This window comes from Pseudorca crassidens, chromosome 13 (assembly GCF_039906515.1).
Source record: "Pseudorca crassidens isolate mPseCra1 chromosome 13, mPseCra1.hap1, whole genome shotgun sequence".
Taxonomy (NCBI): domain Eukaryota; kingdom Metazoa; phylum Chordata; class Mammalia; order Artiodactyla; family Delphinidae; genus Pseudorca; species Pseudorca crassidens.
Window position 1 is genome coordinate 49,040,368 of NC_090308.1, and position 23,016 is coordinate 49,063,383.

Genomic DNA, 23,016 nt, shown 5'->3' on the forward strand with positions numbered 1-23,016 from the left:
GACAGCACTGCTTTCTTCATCACCCTCTCCAACACTCCCCCTCCTCCAGCTCAGGTTTTATGGTCTGCTTCAATTAGACTTCCGCCAACATCCAAAACTCCTATTATCTGTCTTTCTACATCACGCCTGCCTGGCAGAACTGAACGAACCCAATTATCTACTTCCTCTGTGCTCACAGCCATACACAAGCCCTGCCAGGAAAAGTCAGGCAATAGCAGAATTTAAGAAATCTTGGGGGACTTCCCTCGTGGCGCAGTGGTTAAGAATCTGCCTGCCAATGCAGAGGACACGGGTTCGATCCCTGGTCCTGGAAGATCCCACATGCCGCGGAGCAATTAAGCCCATGCACCACAACTGCTGAGCCTGCGCTCTAGAGCCCGCGAGCTGCAACTACTGAGCCCGTGTGCTGCAACTACTGAAGCCCACGCACCTGGAGCCCATGCTCCGCAACAAGAGAAGCCACTGCAATGAGAAGCCCTCGCACCACAATGAAGAGTAGCCCCTACTCACTGCAACTAGAGAAAGCCCACGTGCAGCAACAAAGACCCAACACAGCCAAAAATAAATTAATTAATTAAAAAAAAAAGAAAGAAATCCTGATCACCAATCTGAAATTAGCCCTTAGCATTTCCTGGAGGTCTCTGGTCAATCCACCCTCGCACATACATGAAGGCTGTGAAACTTCCACCACCCTCAAACCTCTGCTCTGAGCAGGTGACCATCCCTCTTACCTTAAGGAGAAGTTAAAGTTATCAGGAAGGAGCATGTACGCGTACACAACACACACACACACACACACACACACACACACACACGTACCCTTACTATTCTCTGTCCTCCCATTAAAATAATTCCTCCCTCCATGTTTCAGATTTCCTCCTTTCTGAAGCACATGATGCCCCTGATCGTCCTTTCTCTCTCCTGTGTTTTATACCCTCTCAAGGATCCCAAATGGATCCTTCCCACAGGCTTTTAAACAGCATTATGCTCTCTTAAAAAAAAAAAAAACTGATGAAAACACCAACTCTTCTTCATTTCTCATTAGGTACTTCATTTCCCCAGGACGAGGGAAGTCCTCCTACAGCTCAGTCCACTTCAGTCAGTGCTCTCAGAGTTGGAAACACAAGGAGCATATTTCCTGTTTTCATCTTACTTGACCTGTCAGCAGCCTTTGCCACTGTCGATTGCTTACTTCCTTCATCATGAAACACGCTTTCTCTTAGCTGTCATAACACGGCACTCACCTGGTTTTCCTCCTACTTTTCTGTCTGTTCTTTCCCAGGCTCCTTTACAGACTCTGCCTGCTCTAACTGGACATTAAGAGCTGGGGGGTCCTCAAGACAAGACTGGAGGCTCTTCCCTCTTCCCACTCTGAACCCTCTAAATGGGCATCACCTCCATGCCCATGTCTTCAAATATCACTGGGACACACATGAGCCACAAAATCACATCTCAGCCCAGACCTCTCTCCTGAGCTTCTATCTCACACACTGGCCACTCACTTGCCAGCTCCTCTGACAGGACTCAATCCATCTCAAACCTCAGCACATCCAAACCGTACTCACCATCTTCCCTCACAGACTGAGTCCACGGTCCCTGGCTCAGTGAATGGCATCACCATCCATCCACCTGATACTCGCCAGAAACCTAGGAATCAAGCCTGACATCTCCCTCTCCCTCATATCAGACCCAGCTCATCACTGAGTCTACTGCCTGTGTCCACTTCTCTCCACCTCTACCACACCACCCGAGTTTAGGCCAGTTACCCTTTTCTGGATAATTCTAACAGCCACCTATGTGGTCTTCCAACATAGACTTTAGCCTTGGACCAATCCATTCATTCTCTAGATTGAGGTCACGACAATCTATCAAAACAGAAATCTGATCACCTATCCTCTCAGCCATACAAAACCTTCAATGGTTTTGGAAAGTCAGGATAAAGACCAGACTCATTAACACACCCTACAAGGCTCTGCATGTCTGGCATAACTCCCTCATCCTCTGGGACCCAGCCAGACAAGCCTTTTCTTCCTTAAATCCACCAAATCCCCTCCTGTCTCAGTGCCTTTGTACCTGCTGTTTCCTTTCTTCTTGGCCTTGTTAATGCCTCTTCGTTCAGGCTGAGCTGACTCATCGCTTCCTCAGGGAAGACTTCTTTCCCCTTATAAGCTCTCACAGCATCGTAACCCAGTGTCGGTACCTCTGCATCACTTCACCATCTCCTCTGTTAGACTGGTAGCCCTGGGAAGGCAGCCACTGCTTCTATGATTGCCCTGGCACAAAGGAAACCTTCAGAACTGCTTGTCAAATGGTGGACTAAATGGACATAGGATTACTTGGTTTTTAATTAAATTGAATTATACTTACTAACCAACTTCTCAGAATAATCTCAGATACTACTAGTTTGTCGGCCAACTGCCACAAACATAATATAACAAAACCCTTGCTTTTCATACACTCAGAGTTTTCCTGGCCACAGAATGAGATTCTTCCATTTCACTTCATTGCAACAGAGACAGCCATGATTTGTTTTTAAAATATAGAATTCAGTATTATTTTATTATTGGTTTCTGATTTTTTTAACATCTTTGCTGGAGTATAATTGCTTTACAATGGTGTGTTAGTTTCTGCTTTATAACAAAGTGATCAGCTATATGTATACTTACATACCCATATCTCCTCCCTCTTGCGTCGTCTCCCTCTCACCCTCCCTATCCCACCCCTCTAGGTGGACACAAAGCATGGAGCCGATCTCCCTGTGCTATGCGGCTGCTTCCCACTAGCTATCTATTTTACATTTGGTAGTGTATGTATGTCCATGCCACTCTCTCACTTCGTCCCAGCTTATCCTTCCCCCTCCCTGTGTCCTCAAGTCCATTCTCTACGTCTGTGTTTTTATTCCTGTCCTGCCCCTAGGTTTTTCAGAACCCTTTTTTTTTTGGTTCCATGTATATGTGTTAGCATATAGTATTATGTTTTTCCTTTTCTGACTTACTTCACTCTGTATGACAGTCTCTAGGTCCATCCACCTCACTACAAATAACTCAATTTCATTTCTTTTTATGGCTGAGTAATATTCCATTGTATATATGTGCCACATCGTCTTTATCCATTCATCTGATGATGGGCACTTAGGTTGTTTCCATCTCTGGGCTATTGTAAATAGAGCTGCAATGAAGATTTTGGTACATGACTCTTTTTGAATTATGGTTTTCTCAGGGTATATGCCCAGTAGTGGGATTGCTGGGTCATATCGTAGTTCTATTTTTAGTTTTTTAAGGAACGTCCATACTGTTCTCCATAGTGGCTGTATCAATTTACATTCCCACCAACAGCACAAGAGGGTTCCCTTTTCTCCACACCCTCTCCAGCATTTATTGTTTGTAGATTTTTTTGATGATGGCCATTCTGACTGGTGTGAGGTGATACTTCATCGTAGTTTTGATTTGCATTTCTCTAATGATTAGTGATGTTCAGCATTCTTCCATGTGTTTGTTGGCAATCTGTATGTCTTCTCTGGAGAAATATCTATTTAGGTCTTCTGCCCGTTTTTGGATTGGGTTGTTTGTTTTTTTGATATTGAGCTACGTGAGCTGCTTGTAAATTTTAGAGATTAATTCTTTGTCAGTTGCTTCATTTGCAAATATTTTCTCCCATTCGGAGGGTGGTCTTTTCATCTTGTTTATGGTGTCCTTTGCTGTGCAAAAGCTTTGAAGTTTCATTAGGTCCCATTTGTTTATTTTTGCTTTTATTTCCATTTCTCTAGGAGGTGGGTCAAAAAGGATCTTGCTGTGATTTATGTCATAGAGTGTACATGCCTATGTTTTCCTCTCAGAGTTTGATAGTGTCTGGCCTTACATTTAGGTCTTTAATCCATTTTGAACTTATTTTTGTGTATGGTGTTAGGGAGTGTTCTAATTTCATTCTTTCACATGTAGCTGTCCAGTTTTCCCAGCACCACTTATTGAAGAGGCTGTCTTTACTCCATTGTACACTCTTGCCTCCTTTATCAAAGATAAGGTGACCACATGTGCATGGGTTTATCTCTGGGCTTTCTATCCTGTTCCATTGATCTATATTTCTGTTTTTGTGCCAGTACCATACTGTCTTGATGACTGTAGTTTTGTAGTAAAGTCTGAACTCTGGGAGCCTGATTCCTCCAGCTCTGTTTTTCGTTCTCAAGATTGCTTTGGCTGTTTGGCGTCTTTTGTGTTTCCATACAAATTGTGAAATTTTTTGTTCTAGCTATGTGAAAAATGCCATTGGTAGTTTGATAGGGATTGCACTGAATCTGTAGATTGCTTTGGGTAGTAGAGTCATTTTCACAATGTTGATTCTTCCAATCCAAGAACATGGTATCTCTCCATCTGTTTGTATCATCTTTAATTTCTTTCATCAGTGTCTTATAGTTTTCTGCATATAGGTTTCTTCTCTCCTTAGGTAGGTTTATTCTTAGGTATTTTATTCTTTTTGTTGCAGTGGTAAATGGGAGTGTTCGCTTAATTTCTCTTTCAGATTTTTCATCATTAGTGTATAGGAATGCCAGAGATTTCTGTGCATTAATTTTGTAACCTGCTACATTACCAAGTTCATTGATTAGCTCTAGTAGTTTTCTGGTAGCATCTTTAGGATTCTCTGTGTATAGTATCATGTCATCTGCAAACAGTGACAGATTTACTTCTTCTTTTCCGATTTGGCTTCCTTTCATTTCTTCTTATCTAGTCGCCCTGCCCTCTACCCCGGCCTTTGATCTGACTGCCTACTCATATACACAAGATACGTTGACCAGTGTACTCTGACAAGGAAGCACAGAATTATGAAGCCAGGCCACCACTCTGTCCACCCGATCCTTGAGCTACAACCACACCCAATTTCTGAATCTAGTCTTTAGATCCCACTACCACATATTATCTTGCCCAGCACATCTTGTGGATGGTCAACGAAGTGGTTGTATCAAGGCTAGGCTGTGGCTGTTTGACCTCCATGCTTCCTTCTCCAAGCTGTCCTAGAAGCTGAGGCAGAATTTCACCTGCACCTAGTTCACCCCAGAAAATCAGGAGACTGACACGCTCATTGCTCTCTTCCCTAGGGAACACACCACGGATTCTCCCACGTACCCAGGGAAGAGGCCACATGGAATCAGAGGCCAAAGGACAGAGGCTCAGACACCGTGAGCCATCATAGCATGATAAATCCACAAGTCTCTCCTCTGGGGAGAGGTAAAGCAGGCTTGTTAAACCCCTCCATGTTGTCCAGTGTAACTGAATTTCATAACCAAACAGATAGCACGTCATACCTTCACTAAATTTAAGATGATGATGGGGGAGCCAAACCTCTGAAGCATCTGGTCAAAGTGAAGAGCAGCCACATGGGCAAATGGATCTGCCTGATCCACTGGGGGGGACAAAAAAAATGAGTAAGTACCAGAATGAAAACTGTAAAGAAAGAATAAAAGAAGTACAGTGTTTTGTTTTGCATTATAATGTTTAAAGAAATGCAATTCAACTAATCTTCTGGTAGTTTCATGTCTCAAATTCCTCTCGAGCTAATCAATCATTCTTCATGTATTTATTGAATTTGAATGATTCTTACATTTCTGAATATAAATAATTACATTTATATTTTATAATAAAAATAATTTACTAGTGGCCAAAATTAAAAATACATATATAAAAGTTATTGCATAAAAATATTAGTAGTCCTTCTTCTAAATGATCTACTCTTCAGTACTAAAACTTCATTAAAACCCAAGCATTTATGAGATTTCTGTGATAGTAGTTCATTATCTCTAAATGTGGGTAAAGAAGAGTTACTATTAAAAAAAGACTGTTCCACGCACATGTAATAGGTGGCTTAGGCATCATAGTTGAAATGTCCTGAGACCAGTATAAGGGAACTGATCCTCTAACTTGCACATAAGAAGAATAACTTCCTGCAGTAAAAGACATGACAGAAGCATCGCAGAGTATTTGTTCCGTTTCCACTTCATTTGCAACATCACCCTGGAAAGAAAGGTGCGTTTAAAAATATTTTATATCCTTAGAATTTTTTAATGGAAAAAATTTCAAGTACACAATGAAAATATAATTCCTAGTCTTAGAATGTTTTAAAAGAGGTAAACGTTGATCAACATTCAATGTGCATATTAAAAAAAGGAAAATCATTAAAATGCAATAAAGGAAGCAATTAAAAATAGCTGAGAATAGACAAGGGAAAAATCAAGTTAAGTAGCTAATAATACAAGTAATAGATAGAGAACAGCTTGAGTGATATAAATGGCAGAGAAGGAGACCAAAAAAAACCAATCACATGAAATTATACAGGAGGTTAGGAAGACCAGTGAAATATAAGAATTCAATTCTGAAGACCAAGGAGGAATAAAAGGACAAAAGAAAGAGATTCCAATAAAAGATGCCTGACGGAGAGAAAAAAAAAAATCTTGAGATAGCTTTACCTATAAAAGTATATGATGATATGACAAAGAATAATTTTAGAGGCATTAATAATATACCTGTTTAATTACCCTTGAAATATTCAAAAGTAAAAAATAGAGTTGCAAAATTCTGCTTTTTTCTTAAAGCACCAGTTATAACTATGTTCACTGCTGATATAATTTTAAGAACAAATGTTGCTATTTTAAGGCAGGATCAAAACCCAATGTCTTGCTCAATCTGTCTACTCAATCACACATCTGCCTAAGATTCAAGTTGTCTGTTGCAAAGAGAGATGGAACACTCAAAGGACATTACATGACTGAAGGCAGGACAGATAAATTTGTTGTTATTTTCTAAGGATGAGTAGAGAAGGAGTCTGTCTTGAGCCAAATGAAAGCAGAGGGAAGGGGGTAAAGGGTTTCCCATGCCTTGCTCTACTCAGTCTTCTTATCAAGGATGCATTCCCAATGAGTGCTCCCCTCCATTTATTCCTTGGGTGGAGGTGCTTTGCTATTTTAGTCTCTCCACTAAATATGTACTACATTTTTTCATATATTACAGAAATGACTCATCCTCCAAAACATTAGACATTTCATAACCCCCTAAGGTATTGCATAACTCTAAGATAGTTGATTTTTCAGAATATCTGTACATTAGTCATATTTCTCACAAGTTTCCGATACTCTAGAGAATTCATTATTCTCTTGATAATGTCCCAAACTAAGAAATTCCACTTTCTAAAATTCCACTTTGCTTCACCTGCCAGCAAAGCCGATGTAAAAAGTTAAATCGCCAGCAGTGTTGTTGTTTTCCCATCTTACCTCACAGTTTGCACCTCTCTTGAGAAAACGGGTCCCAGCGAACTTACTGGATCTTCTAGCTATTAAAGTGACATACACAGGTCGTCCATAGATCAACAGCTCTTGGAAATCAAGTTAAAGCTGTTTAGCATTCATGACTGTCACACCAAACTAAGAGAATCATTACACCCAATATACTTTGTCCAGTAGGTTAAAGAACACCAAAAAGCTCCACCCAAGAATGGAACAACATTGGGTCTAACTGTTCTTTCCAATTATGCAGGTATTAAGGCAAAAACGAATCTCACTAAGGAGTGGTTTCCATGAACTTCAGAGGAAATGGTAACCAGATGTAGGGTTATCGGCCAAGGGAAGACCTGTGGTCCCTCCTTATAGCCAAGTATGGATGTAAACAGGTACAACTAAACCTTCCTTAGTCTTCAGAGACAATATACCTGTCAAAGTGAGCAAATGTCACTTAACAGGGTGTTTGAATTATGAAGCAATAGATAACTCTGAGGGAATGGAGTTAGTATAATACAGTGAGAGTACCCAAATTTGTCACCTAACTGCAAAATTGAACACTGGGAACTGTTTAATCAAAATAACGTTTATTAATTATGGCACATTATTTAACTTTCTGAGCCTCCATTTCATCTTCTGTAAAATGGTATAAGTACTAAAAAATGTAACCAATTTTATTAGGTGGTTGGGAAGACTAGGTTAGGTAATGTGTGTAATGGTTACTACTGCCTGGCCTATAGCAAACGTTCAGTAAATAGCAATGACTTTTATCTCATGTAGACTTCCAGAATTCATTAAATGCTTGATAACTGGGAGACTGGAGTCAACATTTCAACGAACGATTGAACGTTGAAATTATATTTCAATTATTGAATGATTAAAATTATAATCTATGGTGCTATTCACTACTTTAAAAAAACCCATTTATTGTACTTATGCCAGGCCCTGAGTTAGCTCTTGAGAAATACAAAACAGTTTAGAATTACCTTTTAGAAACTGTCTTTAGCAACTGTAGCACATTCCTTTTAGTGTCCTTGGTGGTGCAAACTGTATGCTTTTACAGGTTGATTTTACTTTTGGAAGCAGAAAGAGTATTTCAGAGCCAAATCTCATTATTCAGTGAATGATCAATCATATAATACCACTCATTGGTTGAAAATGATTATAAAGTAATGAGCCATTTCAAGTGTAGCACACAAATCTCACTCATCTTCATTCCCAAAGTCCTCTGCGTCTTCACCCAGCCTCTCCTCGCCCTCATTTGCCACCAAGAAGGCAGCACAGGTCCTCTTCAAGGCTAATCTCTCCAGCTCTACCCCCTGACTCCACTCCTCCCAAAAGGTCTGATGCAAGAAAGCATAATATTGGTTCATCACATTCACCCACTTAATGGTCTCAAAACAACCACTCCTTTAAAGTTTTCACTCTAGGTTTTTAAAAAAACCTAGAACACGAGGAAGAATGTCAACTAGAAAGCAGGCTAGGCGCACAAATGCCCTACATGATCTCAAAAGGGGACAGGAAAAACCAAACCACCACTCCTAGAAAGAAGACACTGCCTTCCTAAACCTCATAACGTAATAGCACACGTTGAGAGGTTTCAACATAGCGAAATTAAATAAAAGGACAAAAGGTATTTATAAAATTGAACTCATCGGCTTAATCCAAGGCTCAACCTATGTCTATTTAATCTATTATGCCCTAATCCAGACCTTCATTACATTATGCCTGAACCACTGCAATCTTTTCCTAACAAGTGTCCCTTGTTCTAGTCTCATTTTACTTAATCCACCTTGAAAATAGCTATCCACTCAAGCTTCCTAAGTACTAATTTGTATGTTACCCTCTTGAAAAAAAATTTTCAAAAGCTCTAGCGCCAAACCCAAAGTCCTTGGTCCGACCACCAAAGCAATCTGGCGACTGGCAGTCTGACTCCCCCTAAACGATCTCCTTCCCACTACACTGTACCTCCCAGGGGTTTTATCGATATATACAAGCCACAAGTACACTCCCATGAACTTTTCCATCTCTACATTCATGGTGCTTCCCCAATCCACAATCTCATTGCCAAGGCCTGCCTTTTGACTGAGGCCAGGCCAAGTTCAACTTTTCCTGTGAGCCTGCCCCATCCTCCCCACCTGTCAGGGATTCTGCTCCTTCTCTTCGGTAAGAATGATACTTACTACCTGTATCACTTCCTATGCACATAGGTTTTCTTCCTTGTTATTTGTCTGTATACATAGTAGATCTGCATTCCTGTTTGTATTTCAACTACGTGGAATGCATAGGTAATTATAATCTATCTGTTGGATGCACAGACAATTGTAATCTTATAATTCATACATAGCTTTCTATAAATCGGTACAGCATAAGTTTAATAATATGTATCTTAATTTTTTTAAAAAAGGATACTTGACTGCCCACAGAACCCATGAATAATATACAGCAGCCAGTCACGATGGACAGTATTTTTAATTATATCCAGAAGTTCGCCGTTCCACACGTACTTCATATAAGGCTCACTACAGATCCCAAATACACCTGAAAAATAAGAGTTGGTATCAGAAAGATAAGGAAATTGGTTGACATTCGTTTTTAAGTTCTTAAACTTTTGTTTTTAATTTCAAAATGCCTGATCAATATCATTGCTGTTTTCAGTAGATATAACTCATCTCGTTGCCCAGAACACTGTGCTGATTCTGTACAAAGTTAAAGAAAACACACATTTTCTGATCTGTGAGTTTTTAACCTAAGAGAGAAGAAAACAGCTGGGAAATTAAGGAGAGGTGTACAAATACATGAATAAGGCCAAGAGACAGCAAGGACTGCAGCTGGGAGCATGGCTCTGGTGTCAGAGTGCCTGGGTCCAAATCCAAGCTCTGCCTCATCAGCAGGGTGACAGGTGTGACCAAGAGGGTTACTTACTCCCAGTGCCCCTGTTTCCTCATTTTTGCCTGTATCCTGGGATTGTTATAAAGATGAGATAAGTTGATAATGTACATAAAGTGCTCAGAACAAGTCTGGTGTCTTACTGATACTTCCATAAGTGGTAGTTGTTATCATATCAAGCTTTTTCTATACAACAAAACTAATTTCATCAAGCATGATTTCAGGATATCCAAATAAATTTATTAAACATCAATGAGTTTTACAAAACTTATATAAAGTACAAAATAAAACAAGTATATTTAAAAGATAATGGCTTAAAAGATCGTTAACAGTTCTGGATAGAGGCAGTCAATACTCTTCTCAAAACATGTATGTTAAGAGTGTTTATATACTATGACAAACACTTTGGTTTTATTCATAAAAACTAAGCCTTCTCTACCTCTTCAATGACATTACACTGAGCATGAATAATGGATTGGAGTCCTGTCTTTGCCACTTACCAGCTCTGTGACCTTTGGCAAGTTACGTAACATCTCAGAACCTCAATTTTCTAAACTGTGAAATGATGGTAGTAGTCACCACAGAGATATTATTCAGATTAAAAAAATAATATATGCAAAGTGACTAACTTGCTGCCTGACACATTAGAGATTTTTTAAAAATGTATTATTTTCCTTTTCTACCTACCCCGATACCTATTACCCTCACCCTCTCTTTCCTATCAGTTTCCCCCTGTGTAGTAGGAGAATAATGCATCCCTCCCCTACAGAAAAGATGTCTATGTCCTAATCACCAGAACCTGTGACTATGTTATGTTACAATGCCAAGAAGGAATTAAAATTGCAGATGGAATTAAGGTTGTTAATCAGATGACCTTAAGATGGGGAGACTATTCTGGATTGTCCAAGTGGGCCCAATGTAATCACAGGTCATTATAAGTGAAAGGGGGAAACAGGAGTGTGTCAGAGTGATGTAATGTGGGAAAACCCTCGGCTGGCCATTGCTGGCTTTGAAGATGAAAAGGGCAAGAAAATGGATTTTTCCCTAGGGTCTCAAGAAAGGAACGCAGCCTTGCTGACACTCTAACTTTAGTCCACTGAGACCTCCTTTGGACTTCTGACTCCCATAAGATAATATATTTGTATAGTTTTAAGTCACTGAGTTTGTGGTAATTTCTTATAGCAGCTATAAAAACCTAATACACAGTTATTCATATCTATCAAGTAGAACTGCTTGACAGATAGTAAAAAATTAAGTAGATTTCAGAGGCTTAATTCAGATCCCAGAACAGATATTCAAATTCAGATGTGAGATGAGACATAGTGCAAATTTGGTAATACTTTTAGCTTTTCTATTACTAAGTATGATATTTAGAAGAAATGATGTGACAAATATTCAGGCACACATTATTTTACCCTCCACCTGTCTCTAGGGGTACAGGTTACAATCCAGATGTCTGAACCATGGCAAATTTACGTGATCTAGATGTTTTGGGGTAGGGAGGGTGCACTGGGTTTGGCCTTAGCTCAAGAGATATTCAATCTAATAAACTAACAAGAGTCAAGGCAATAACAGAGACGGCATTCAGTCTAAGTAACAGTCTAAGTCTTCTTAGAGTGGACCAGAACCTTTGGCAAAATGCTAATAGAGTACAGCCTCTTTCTGTGTGTCCTGTAAGGACAAACCTTCTGGAACTTACATTCTACCTCTGCACTCACATCTCCATCACTATATAGAAGGCACACTGAGGAAGGCACCCAAAGACACTACTAACTTTTTATGTTTCCATAGTAAGCCCAATTCAGTTAAACTGTCTTAAGTTTGAAGCAATTCCTTCACAACATTAACTCTAGCAATGTCTCTGGCTTTAGATTTCTAGACCAACCCCCAAATCCAGGGATAAAGGTACCAATACTATTCTGTGACTGGTTAGTCCCAGATGTCCAGGGCCACCCTAGACTAGTCACACACACGTCCTGCAGTAATCCCACAATGGTCTTGACAGAAGCAGGGCTTGTGAGGGACCAGAGGGGCAAGTTGAGACCAAAGTCAGGACAGCCTCTGACCTATTGCAATGGTTCCTCTAGACATTGGCCTTGTGATCTTAATCTCTAGGCCTCAGTTTCCTACTTAGCCTTTATTTCTTCAAAGTAGCATTATACCTACTGAGCAGAGTTTTTATGAGGATTAGAGATATGACATATAAATGTCTAGGATACAATAGGCAAGCCATGGTAACTGTTTTCTAAAACTCAACCCATACACAATTGGTCTCTATGAAGAAAAATAAGGTGGTGATGTGTATTCTCCAATATTTAAAAAGAAAATTCTCCATTCAAGGACTAAACTGAATGTATTCCATAAAAGGTGCATGAAATTTTGCTAGAAAACATCAGTATACAATTTTCTGGCTTGCCCACAAATGAAATTCATTTGGTGATGCATGATCTCTATAAAAATGAATTGGTCAAGTTCCTATACCTGAAACAACCTGATATAAGGACAAAGAGCAAAGAGGAAAGGAGAAATATGAGTGAATTTAATGAGATGCCGTTTCATAGATGCCACATTAACATATACTGGATGTGCTGAAAACCACCTACCGCTTCCACCCTGTGTAATTAATCCTTCATCTTCAAAGATGTCGAAACTCTCCTGGCGAGTCTGGGTCGTTTCTGACTTTAACATCTCCAGGGGCATACGCAAGACAGTGAGATTATATTGAAGTGAGTGGGACAAATCATAGCTGTAACTGAGAAAAGAACTGAAACTTAATAAGAATTAGAAAAGCAAAACATATTTCATAGTCTTGGCTCCCAGAAGGAATTAAAACCTATGAACTAAATTACTTAGCACCTGTTAGTCTCCTTGGAAGCAATGCTGTACAAATAAGCACATTAAAACACAGTAAACCATGAATATAATTAGAAATTAAAAAATCACTGCATGACTTAGGCATTTGCATAACTAGAAATATACAATACAATGTGAGTAACCTACATTAATTGATTTGCAGTGTGCATTTTTTGCTTCACACTGACATTAATCTAACTTCAGGGCCTTGTACAAAGGGGTCACACTCTCATATATATCTGAATGGAGTACTAAAAATGTTACAATATCCACTGCAACAGTACATGGTCTGTACTCTAGTTTACCTATGAATGAAAAGAATTCTATTAATTATTACTGGTGGTACAATAACTGACTTAGTAATAAAACAAGAATAAGCAAATAACACAAGCCATCACGGTAAAATACGTTTGAAAAGCATAATAGTCATCCAAAAAATTGTAACAGTCTGTGCAAACAAAATTTGCACAAAATTAACAATTTTTATAAGTATCTCTAGCTATATATTTTTACCACAGAATTTCAGACAGTACCTAGAATTCTTTAGGTTTACACAAATTTGAAAGTATTTTAGTCATATTTTAAGACGGTTACAATTTTGTCTGGAGACTCACATACATATTTTAATTATTTCTTCCTCAATTTATTAATTATCAAATTATTGATTTACTATTTATTTGTTTGAAATTGATTGATTTCATCTGTGAAATTAAATTTGACCACATCTGCTTGATAGAGCCATTAGTTTTACTGGCATCTAATCTCACAGGGGTAAAATCTGTATTAAAAAGTTGGTTTTGGGGTTTCCCTGGTGGTGCAGTGGTTGAGAGTCTGCCTGCCAATGTGGGGGACACGGGTTCGAGCCCTGGTCTGGGAGGATCCCACATGCCGCAGAGCAACTAGGCCCGTGAGCCACAACTACTGAGCCTGCGCATCTGGAGCTTGTGCTCCACAAGAGAGGCCCGCGCACCGCGATGAAGGGTGGCCCCTGCTCGCCGCAACTAGAGAAAGCTCACGCACAGAAACGAAGACCTAACACAGCCAAAAATAAATAAATTAATTAATTAAATTTAAAAAAAGTTGGTTTTTCAATCGCATTTACAAGAGCATAAAAAATGCTTAGGAATAAATTTAACGAAGGAGGTAAGAGATCTGTACACTAAAAATTATAAGACATGGATGAAAAAAATAAGACACAAATAAATGGAAAGATATCCAGTGTTCATGGAACAGAAGAACTAATATTGTTTAAATGTCCATACTACCCAAAGGCATCTATAGATTCACTACAATCCCTATCAAAATGCCAATGACATTTTCCACAGGAATAGAAAAAAAACAATTCTAAGATTTGTATGGAATTACAAAAGACTCCTAATAGCCAAAGCAATCTTAAGAAAGAAGGACAAAGCTGGAGGCATCAAACTTCCTGATTTCAAACCTTACTGCCAAGCTACAGCATTCAAAACAGTGTGTTACTGACATAAAAAAGACACCTAGACCAATGGAATAGAGAGCCCAGAAATAAACCTACTCCTATATAGTCAACTAATATTTGACAAGGGAGCCAAAAAGACTAATGGAGAAACGATAGTCTCTTCAATAAATGGTGCTGGGAAAACTGGACAACCACCAGCAGAAGAATGAAATTGGACCCCTGTATTACACCACTCACAAAAAATTAACTCAAAATGGATTAAAGCCTTAAATGTAAGACCCAAAACTATAAAACTATTAAAAGAAAACATAGGAGAAAATTTCCTTGACACTGTTCTTGATAAAGATGTTTTTTGGATATGACACCAAAAGAGCAAGCAACAAAAGCAAAAATAAACAAACTAAAAAGCTTCAAACTAAAAAGCTTCTGCACAGAAAAAGAGAGTCAGCAAAATAAAAAGGCAACTTATGGAAGAAAATATTTGCAAACCATCTAACTATTAAGGGGTTAATAGCCAAGATACATAAGGAACTCATACAACTCAACAGCAAACATACAAATAATCCAATTTTAAAATGGGCAAAAGACTTGAATAGACATTTTTCCAAAGAAGACATACAAATGGCCAACAAGTGCATGAAAAGTTGCTCAACATCACAGTAGAGAAATGCAAATCAAAACCACAATGAGATATTACCTCATACCTATTAGAATGGCTATTATAAAACAAACAAAGAAACAGTAAGGGTTGGCAAGGATGTAGAGAAAAGAGAACATTTTGCACTGCTGGTGGGAATGTAAATTGGTGCAGCCACTATGGAAAACAGAATGAAGCTTCCTCAAAAAATTAAAAATAGGGCTTCCCTGGTGGCTCAGTGGTTGGGAATCCGCCTGCAAATGCCGGGGACACGGGTTCAAGCCCTGGTCCAGGAAGATCCCATATGCTGCGGAGCAACTAAGCCCGTGTGCCACAACTACCGAGCCTGCGCTCTAGAGCCCGTGAGCCACAACTGCTGAGCCCCGTGCCACAACTCCTGAAGCCTGCATGCCTAGAGCCCGTGCTCTGGAACAAGAGAAGCCACTGCAATGCAAAGCCCACGCACCGCAACGAAGAGTAGCCCCCGCTCGCGGCAACCAGAGAAAAGGCTGCGCACAGCAACGAAGACCCAACGCAGCCAAAATCAATCAATAAATAAAATTAAATAAATTTTTGAAAAATTAAAAATAAAACTACCATATGATCCAGCAATCCCATTTCTGGGTATATATCCAAAGGAAATGAGATCACTATCTTCAAAAGAGGTATCTGCTCCCCCACGCCCACTGCAGAATTAATGACAACCGCCAAGACATAGAACAACCTGAGTCCATTAACAGATAAATGGATAAAGAAAATGTGGCATATATAAATAATGGGGTATCATTTGGCCATAAAAAAGGAAATCTTGCCTTTTGCAACAACATGGATGGACCTGGAGGGCATTATGCTGAGTGAAATAAGTTAGACAAACAAAGACAAAGACTATGTTCTCACTTACACGTGGAATCTTAAAAAGCTGAACTTATAGAACGAGAGAGTAGAATAGTAGTTGCCAGTGGCAGGGGGAGGAATGGAGAAATGTTGGTCAAAGGGTACAAACTCTTAGCCATAAGATAAATAAGATCTGGATATCTAATGTACAGAGCATGGTAACTATAATTAACAATACTGAATTATATACTTGAAATTTGTTAAGGGAGCAAATCTTAAATGTTATCACTACACACACACACACACACACACACACACACATACACACAATCACAACTGTGTGATGGGATGAAGGTGTAAACTAACCTTATTGTGGTAATCATTTTGCAATATATACATGTATCTATACATGTATCAATCATCACATTGTACAACTTAAACTTACATATGTCAATAATATCTCAATAAAGCTGGGGGGTGGAGAGAAGTTGGGCTTTTACTTTTTTTTTTTTTTTTGCGGTACGCGGGCCTCTCACTGTTGTGGCCTCTCCTGTTGCGGAGCACAGGCTCTGGACGCACAGGCTCAGCGGCCATGGCTCACGGGCCCAGCCGCTCCGCGGCATGTGGGATCTTCCCGGTCCGGGGCACGAACCCGTGTCCCCTGCATTGGCAGGCAGACTCTCAACCACTGCGCCACCAGGGAAGCCCCGGGCTTTTACTTTTAACAATCAATTCTTCCTGCTTTATTCTAGCTGAATCATAACAATGCAGTATAACCTTTCCAGAAGTCTTTAACCTCATATTTTTACTTATGGAATGACTTGTTCAGAACTCAGTATGGGGATGCAGACGAAGCTGAAAAGGGTGAATCAGGAGAAGACCATTTCTAACAGTACCACTGAGCTTCAGTAATAACTCACAGAGACTATAAACATAATTAAGCAATAAAGGCTGAAAAGCAAATGATGGAAACAAATACAATGGAAATATACTTTCAATAAACATTGGTGGAAGCAAAAATTATTTCTTTAGGAGCCCTTCACTATACTATTGCTAAATTAATTGTCTTCGGTTTCACATCAATGAAGACATAATCCACTCTACACAGTAGACAAGTTTTTCTTTATTTCATAAAGAAATGGTTAACTATATTAACAGTTTAAAAATAAATTTAAAGTAATGCAAAGTACCCCAAAAGTATGTAACACCAATAGCTACAACACTCTGGGTCCTCTTCTAGTCCCATGACTCAAGTCCTTATTGCTATATGCTATTTTATGTTCTACTTTTGAGTTTGGACATTATAGCTGAAAGAAAGTTATTTGGCTACATGGAAAATTCTATTTACCTGGCCTACATATTGGTCACATCATCAGTGGTATAATATTTTATCATGATGCTCTGCTATATTTTGCTTGCTTATTTTTCAATTATCGATATTTGGGTTGTCCCTGTGTTTGTTGGTTTGCTTGTTTGGGCCATGATAAATAGAGAAGCTATTAATGTCCCTTTACAAATAAGGATTAATATTTTATCTCCTGATTTATTACCTTCAGGCATATTTTCATATATACTTAATGCTACGTTCCTCTCCAGGAAAGTTAGTAATTTACAATGCCAATAGCGGTATGTTGGTATTTCAACAGTTCTTCTTATTTTGAATTTATTTTTACCTAATTTTGCTAGATTGTTAAATTGAAAACTGTGAAACTGTTACAACTCTGTATATAGACTGAATGCAGATTTCATTTTTGTAGTTCAAAACTAAAAGATAAGAATATTTCCTTAAAATTCTAATAAAGATGATTTTTATAGTGAGAATAATTACAATTTATCCATTCAAAATTTCAAATATCAGATTTTTAAAAGGAGGAAATACTTGTATTTGTACTATTTTAGATGAAAAACTTTGGCTATTTTAAAAAAAAGAATAACAAGTACTACTGATTCTGTTTTTACCCTATGGAAAATTATATAAACATTTAAGAGAATGATAAGAGCAAAATTCAGCTCAAACATACCTAAAGTAAAAATTGCTGGACAGGTCCACATTTTGAAATATTCGTAGATACCTGAAAAAAAATGATGACTATAGTTAACAACCTGATGACTATAGTTACCACTGCTATATGATATACATGAAAGTTAAGAGAGTAGATACTGAGTCCTCATAACAAGGAAAGAAATTTTCTTTTTTTTCTTTTTCTTTTTATTGTATCTATATGAGATGACGGATGCTAACTAAACCTACTGCAGTAATCATTTCACAATATATTATATCTAAGTCAAACCATTATGCTGAACACCTTAAAGTAACACAGTGATGTATGTCAATTTTATCTCAATAAAACTGGGGAAAAAAATGACCAAAAAACCCCAAAGCATATTGCATTCACACAACACCATTATTTGTTCATAGCTTAACATATACATATATATACATTTATATTTGTAAATACACTCATTGAAACTGAGAAATTCAATCCATAACTGGAGAAGAGATTTCAACTGGAGCAATTTCTAAGTATCCTGATCATCACTTGAGACCCTTAACTTTAGTTTGACCGCTTCCTCATCACTGATTATGCCAGAGAGGGAAAGTCGTGCCCTTACATACAAAGGGCGCTTAGACTTTGGGCAAGACAGAAGTAAATACTGTTCTTGTTTTCACAATATGCTTTGAGGTTGGAGAGAGCAGAGGAACAAAAACAAGCAGAAATGTTTGTGGGTCACCATAATTTTAAGCTGCAAAGTTTTGTTAAAGTGAAAAAAAAAAGTGCAGAATAAAATGTCCATGTATCTACCACTCAGGATTAATAAATGTTAACACTTTTTCATATTCATTTCAACCTTTTAAAGACACTGATCACAAATGGGTATTGAATTTGTCATATATATATACATATATATATATATGAAAAATATATATATAAATATAAATACATACACACACACATATTTTTTGGCCATGCCGTGCGGCTTGTGGGATCTTAGTTCTCCAACCAGGGATCGAACCTGTGCCCTCGGCAGTGAAAGCGCGGAGTCCTAACCACCGGACAGCCAGGGAATTCCCTCAAATACATTTTCTACATATATTAAGATAGTCATAATTTTTCCCAACAATATTTTAACATGGTGAATTGCTCTAGCAAATTTTATAATGTTGATACAACCATACATCAGAGGGGTAACATCTACTTATCATTTTGTATGAAATGTTTTATGGTACTTTATTTCCTAATATCATACCAAACATTTTTACTTAAATGCATTATTGGATTACATAGTTTTGTAAGTATGGTAAAAGTTTACCTATCCAGTAATAGTATAAGTCCACCTATAACAAGCTATTAAAATAATTGTATCTTATTCTGGATTATTCCATTTACTATACAATATTAATCACAAGATGAGTTCATTCTTTAAAGATAGTCATATCACTATATAGAAGAATGTCATTTGTTTTACTATCCTCAGCTAAAGAATCATAAAGATGAGGCTTATAAATAATATAAACCTCTTTAATTTTTCCCCAACCCTTGGATTTCTATGCACTGGCCTATCTGATTCACTTTTTTAAATTAATTTATTTTTTATTGAAGTATTGTTGATTTACAATGTTTCAAGTCTACAGTAAAGTGATTCAGTTATATATATATACACACACGTATATGTATATATATATACTCTTTCAGATTCTTTTCCATTATAGGTTACTACAAGATATTGAATATAGTCCCCTGTGCTATACAGTAGATCCTTGTTTTTTATCTATTTTATATATAGTAGTGTGTATCTGTTAATCCCAAATTCCTAATTTATTGCCCCCTCTTCCCCTCTGGTAAATTTGTTTATGTCTGTGAGTCTATTTCTGTCTTGTAAATAAGTTCATTTGTATCATTTTTTTAGATTCCTCTCTGATTCACTTTTATTCAATATACTATGCCTGCCTATAAGCTATAAGAGACATAATTTTTTTGTTAGTATAAGACAAAAGTCCACTCTATCCGGTAAACTCTACTTACCCCTGTGTAAACAAATTATGTCTTAAATACTCCACTTCCAAATACCAAAGACAATGCCACAAAGGTCCAGAAAACCACTATCTAAGAGGGTCTTAAACAAGAGAGCCACACCACCTTTAAATCCCAGTTCATGTATCTAGAACAACACCATGAAAGTACTGAGTGAAATTAAAATCTAAACTGTTACCTTCCCTAAAAACTTATAAGCATGCCTAACTTTGTTCCATTTTAACCTTTATAATATTAAAATAAACCAATTCTAGTCTTTTCTCTATCATTTTATTAATTTATTAATAGCCTTTCCCCACATGCCCAAGGTTCCAGTAATTTCCCCCCAAAACTTTTTAAAGGTTTCAAATCCATAGAAAAATTGGGGGAAAAAGTAGTGTAATAAACAGCAGTATATCCTTCACCTGAATTCACTGTTGAACATTTCTCATTATACATTTATACACACATACATTCTCTCTCTTTAAATACACATGTACATTTTATTTTTCTAAACCATTTACAGTAAGTAGCAGACATGATGAAACTTCAGTCCTAAATATTTTATTTTATATCTATTATGAACAAGGACAATCTCCTGAGTAACCACAATATCATTATACACCCAAAATTTAATACTGATCCAATATCCCCTAGTATATAGTCCATATACAAACCGTTCCAGTACAGTCCTTTATAGCTGTGTGTGTGTGTGCGCGCACGCACGTGTACATGAGCATGCACGCACATGTTTTAATCCTGGATCTAACAGAAATTCAAGTGTTGCACTTTGTCATGTCTATTCTAAACTCTAGAACAACTCTCTGGCTCTTCCTGTGTTGCACATTGACATTTTTGGAGGGTCTAGGCCAGTGTCTTACAGAAAGTCCCACAATATGGATTTATCTGATTATTTCCTCATGCTTAGATTTAAGTTAAATATTTTTAGTAAGAAAACTACACAGGTAGTGGGCGTCTTTCCCATTGCTTCACGTTAAGAGGTAAATAATGTCAGTTTTGTCTCATTATTGATGCTAAGTTTGATCATTTGGTGAGTATGTTTGTCATTTTTTTCTCTTTGTAAATAATAAAGATAGTTATGGAGTATGGTATGTTGAGACTGAGTGAATATCTGTTCCTCAATAATAACCTCTCACCTAATGGTTTTAGGAGCCATTGTTGATTCTTGCCCAAATCAATTGTTTTAATGGAGGGTTTTTAATAGCACTTGAACAATAGCTGTAGCATTCTGAGCCAGTATTTTACATTTTAACATAACATTTATAATCTTTTGACTATGTTTTATTTTCTAATTGGTCTACCAGGTAAAAAAAATAGCAGTTACCACCAGTACATACCTAGCTTCATCAGGATGAGTAATACGTACAGAATCATTGGGTATATAGATCATATTTGTATCTTCAATCTTATATATTGCATGACCTCCAATATCTGCCATCTTCCTCCTTTTGGTTATTAACACAATATAATAGCCTTCTAAAAACCTGACAAAGCCTACACAACAAAAAAAGAAAGATAAATACATTTCCTAAACTTAGTAATGCTTTTAGATACATGTTTAAAAGGCAAAAGACTTTTGACACATTTCCTACTTTATTTTTTCTATGATTTACAGCCATACAGATTTTCAGTTGTCTTAGAATTATTCTCTAGAAATATTTATCTCACTTAAAAATATTGCTCTAAACAACCTGATTAAAGAAAGACCATATGTATTAATGTTCAGTAGCACTAAGTTCTCAGCAACACACTAGTTACCGCACAGTCTTGGTTAAAAATGTTCTGGCACCCAGAACTTTTGCTTTGGGAGTTAAAACTAACTCTCTTGGTTGGTTGGGGGGAGAGGGAGGGGAACACTTCTGAACTGGTTACGTCAGGAGCTCAGCAGAGCCTCTCCCCAGTGAAACAACCACAACTGTAAAAATTATAAAAACAAAACAAAACATTGAAAGTTTCTGGAAATTCTCCTAATGGCATACAGCAAGTGGAGAAACATTTATTCAAGAAAATCTACTACATCTTGGAAAGAACAGGAAGTCTGTGACATATGAAACATCATTTATTTCCCTTCTACACCCTTCTCCCAATTCAGTGGGACAGAATATCTACTCCCGGCAGGTGTCGCCAAAAAAGACAGTACCCCTTCCTCCCTCCCCAGCTCTCAGTCTAGAGCCTTGGTTTCTGTTCAGGAGGTGCAGGGCACCAGCATTTCCCATTCCTTCCAGCTCTGTGCTGCAGACGCTTTATTCCAGGCAAGCACATCTGAAAGTGGGGGCTCCTTTCTTCTACCCAGTCCTGCTTGTAGAGTGGAGGCTTTACCCCAGCACAAATACTGGATCCCATCACCCCCACTCACTGACAGGGTGAGTCAGATACGGTCACTTACAGCTGACTGCCCATCAGAAACAGCAGAGGCCAGAGGGCTGTGGGATAACATATTCAAAGCACTGAAAGAAAAACTCAACCAAGGATCTTATATATAGCGTAACCATTTTTCAAAACTAACTTTCTTATGTGCATGTGTGGGTGTACTCACTCACTCTCTCTTTCTCTCTCTCTCTCTGTTGCACTCTATAAAGCCTGAGCTAGGATCTTGGTGCTATAAATGGCTGCTCTAGATTTGGCAAATACTCATTGTCTGTGTCTTGTTATTCTTAACTGACAAAAAAGAAAATTAGTAATTGAACATATTAACATAAATGAGCCAAAATATATAAAAGACACCTCATGGATTTTATGAACCTGGCTACTTCTATTAAAACCATGAAAAATACTTACATTTGAGAGATCCACAAAGCACATTTTTAAAAAATGTTCGTTTATGCTCCTCCCCACCTCCCCTTGGAGACTAGCTAAAAATTCCCTGACTAAAGCTAAAGGATTTAAGATAGGAGAAAAAGCTAATGTCAACCTCATTAAAAGTTAGGAAGCAGTTATCCTTTTAGAAGGCTAAAACCTACAAAATTAAGGGGCTTGGGAGCAGCATAAAAACACCCAAAAAAGAGAATCTAACTGGTTTTAAATAATAAATATTCCCAAGATGAATGAGTTTCCCCTTTGTTCTTGCTATATA

General features: G+C 37.8%; 1 protein-coding gene across 1 annotated transcript in view; it reads right to left on the reverse strand.

Moving 5' to 3' along the window:
- FIG4 (FIG4 phosphoinositide 5-phosphatase) overlaps positions 1 to 23,016 on the reverse strand; it is a 143,452-nt gene that overhangs the window by 90,121 nt on the left and 30,315 nt on the right. Inside the window, exons 4-10 of the mRNA XM_067702364.1 lie at positions 21,281 to 21,437; positions 17,931 to 17,981; positions 12,751 to 12,899; positions 9,671 to 9,799; positions 7,256 to 7,356; positions 5,840 to 6,002; positions 5,297 to 5,394 (exon numbers count right to left, since the gene is read on the reverse strand). Of these exons, the coding sequence (XP_067558465.1) occupies positions 5,297 to 5,394; positions 5,840 to 6,002; positions 7,256 to 7,356; positions 9,671 to 9,799; positions 12,751 to 12,899; positions 17,931 to 17,981; positions 21,281 to 21,437 (848 nt within the window). The remainder of the gene's footprint in view (positions 1 to 5,296; positions 5,395 to 5,839; positions 6,003 to 7,255; positions 7,357 to 9,670; positions 9,800 to 12,750; positions 12,900 to 17,930; positions 17,982 to 21,280; positions 21,438 to 23,016) is intronic.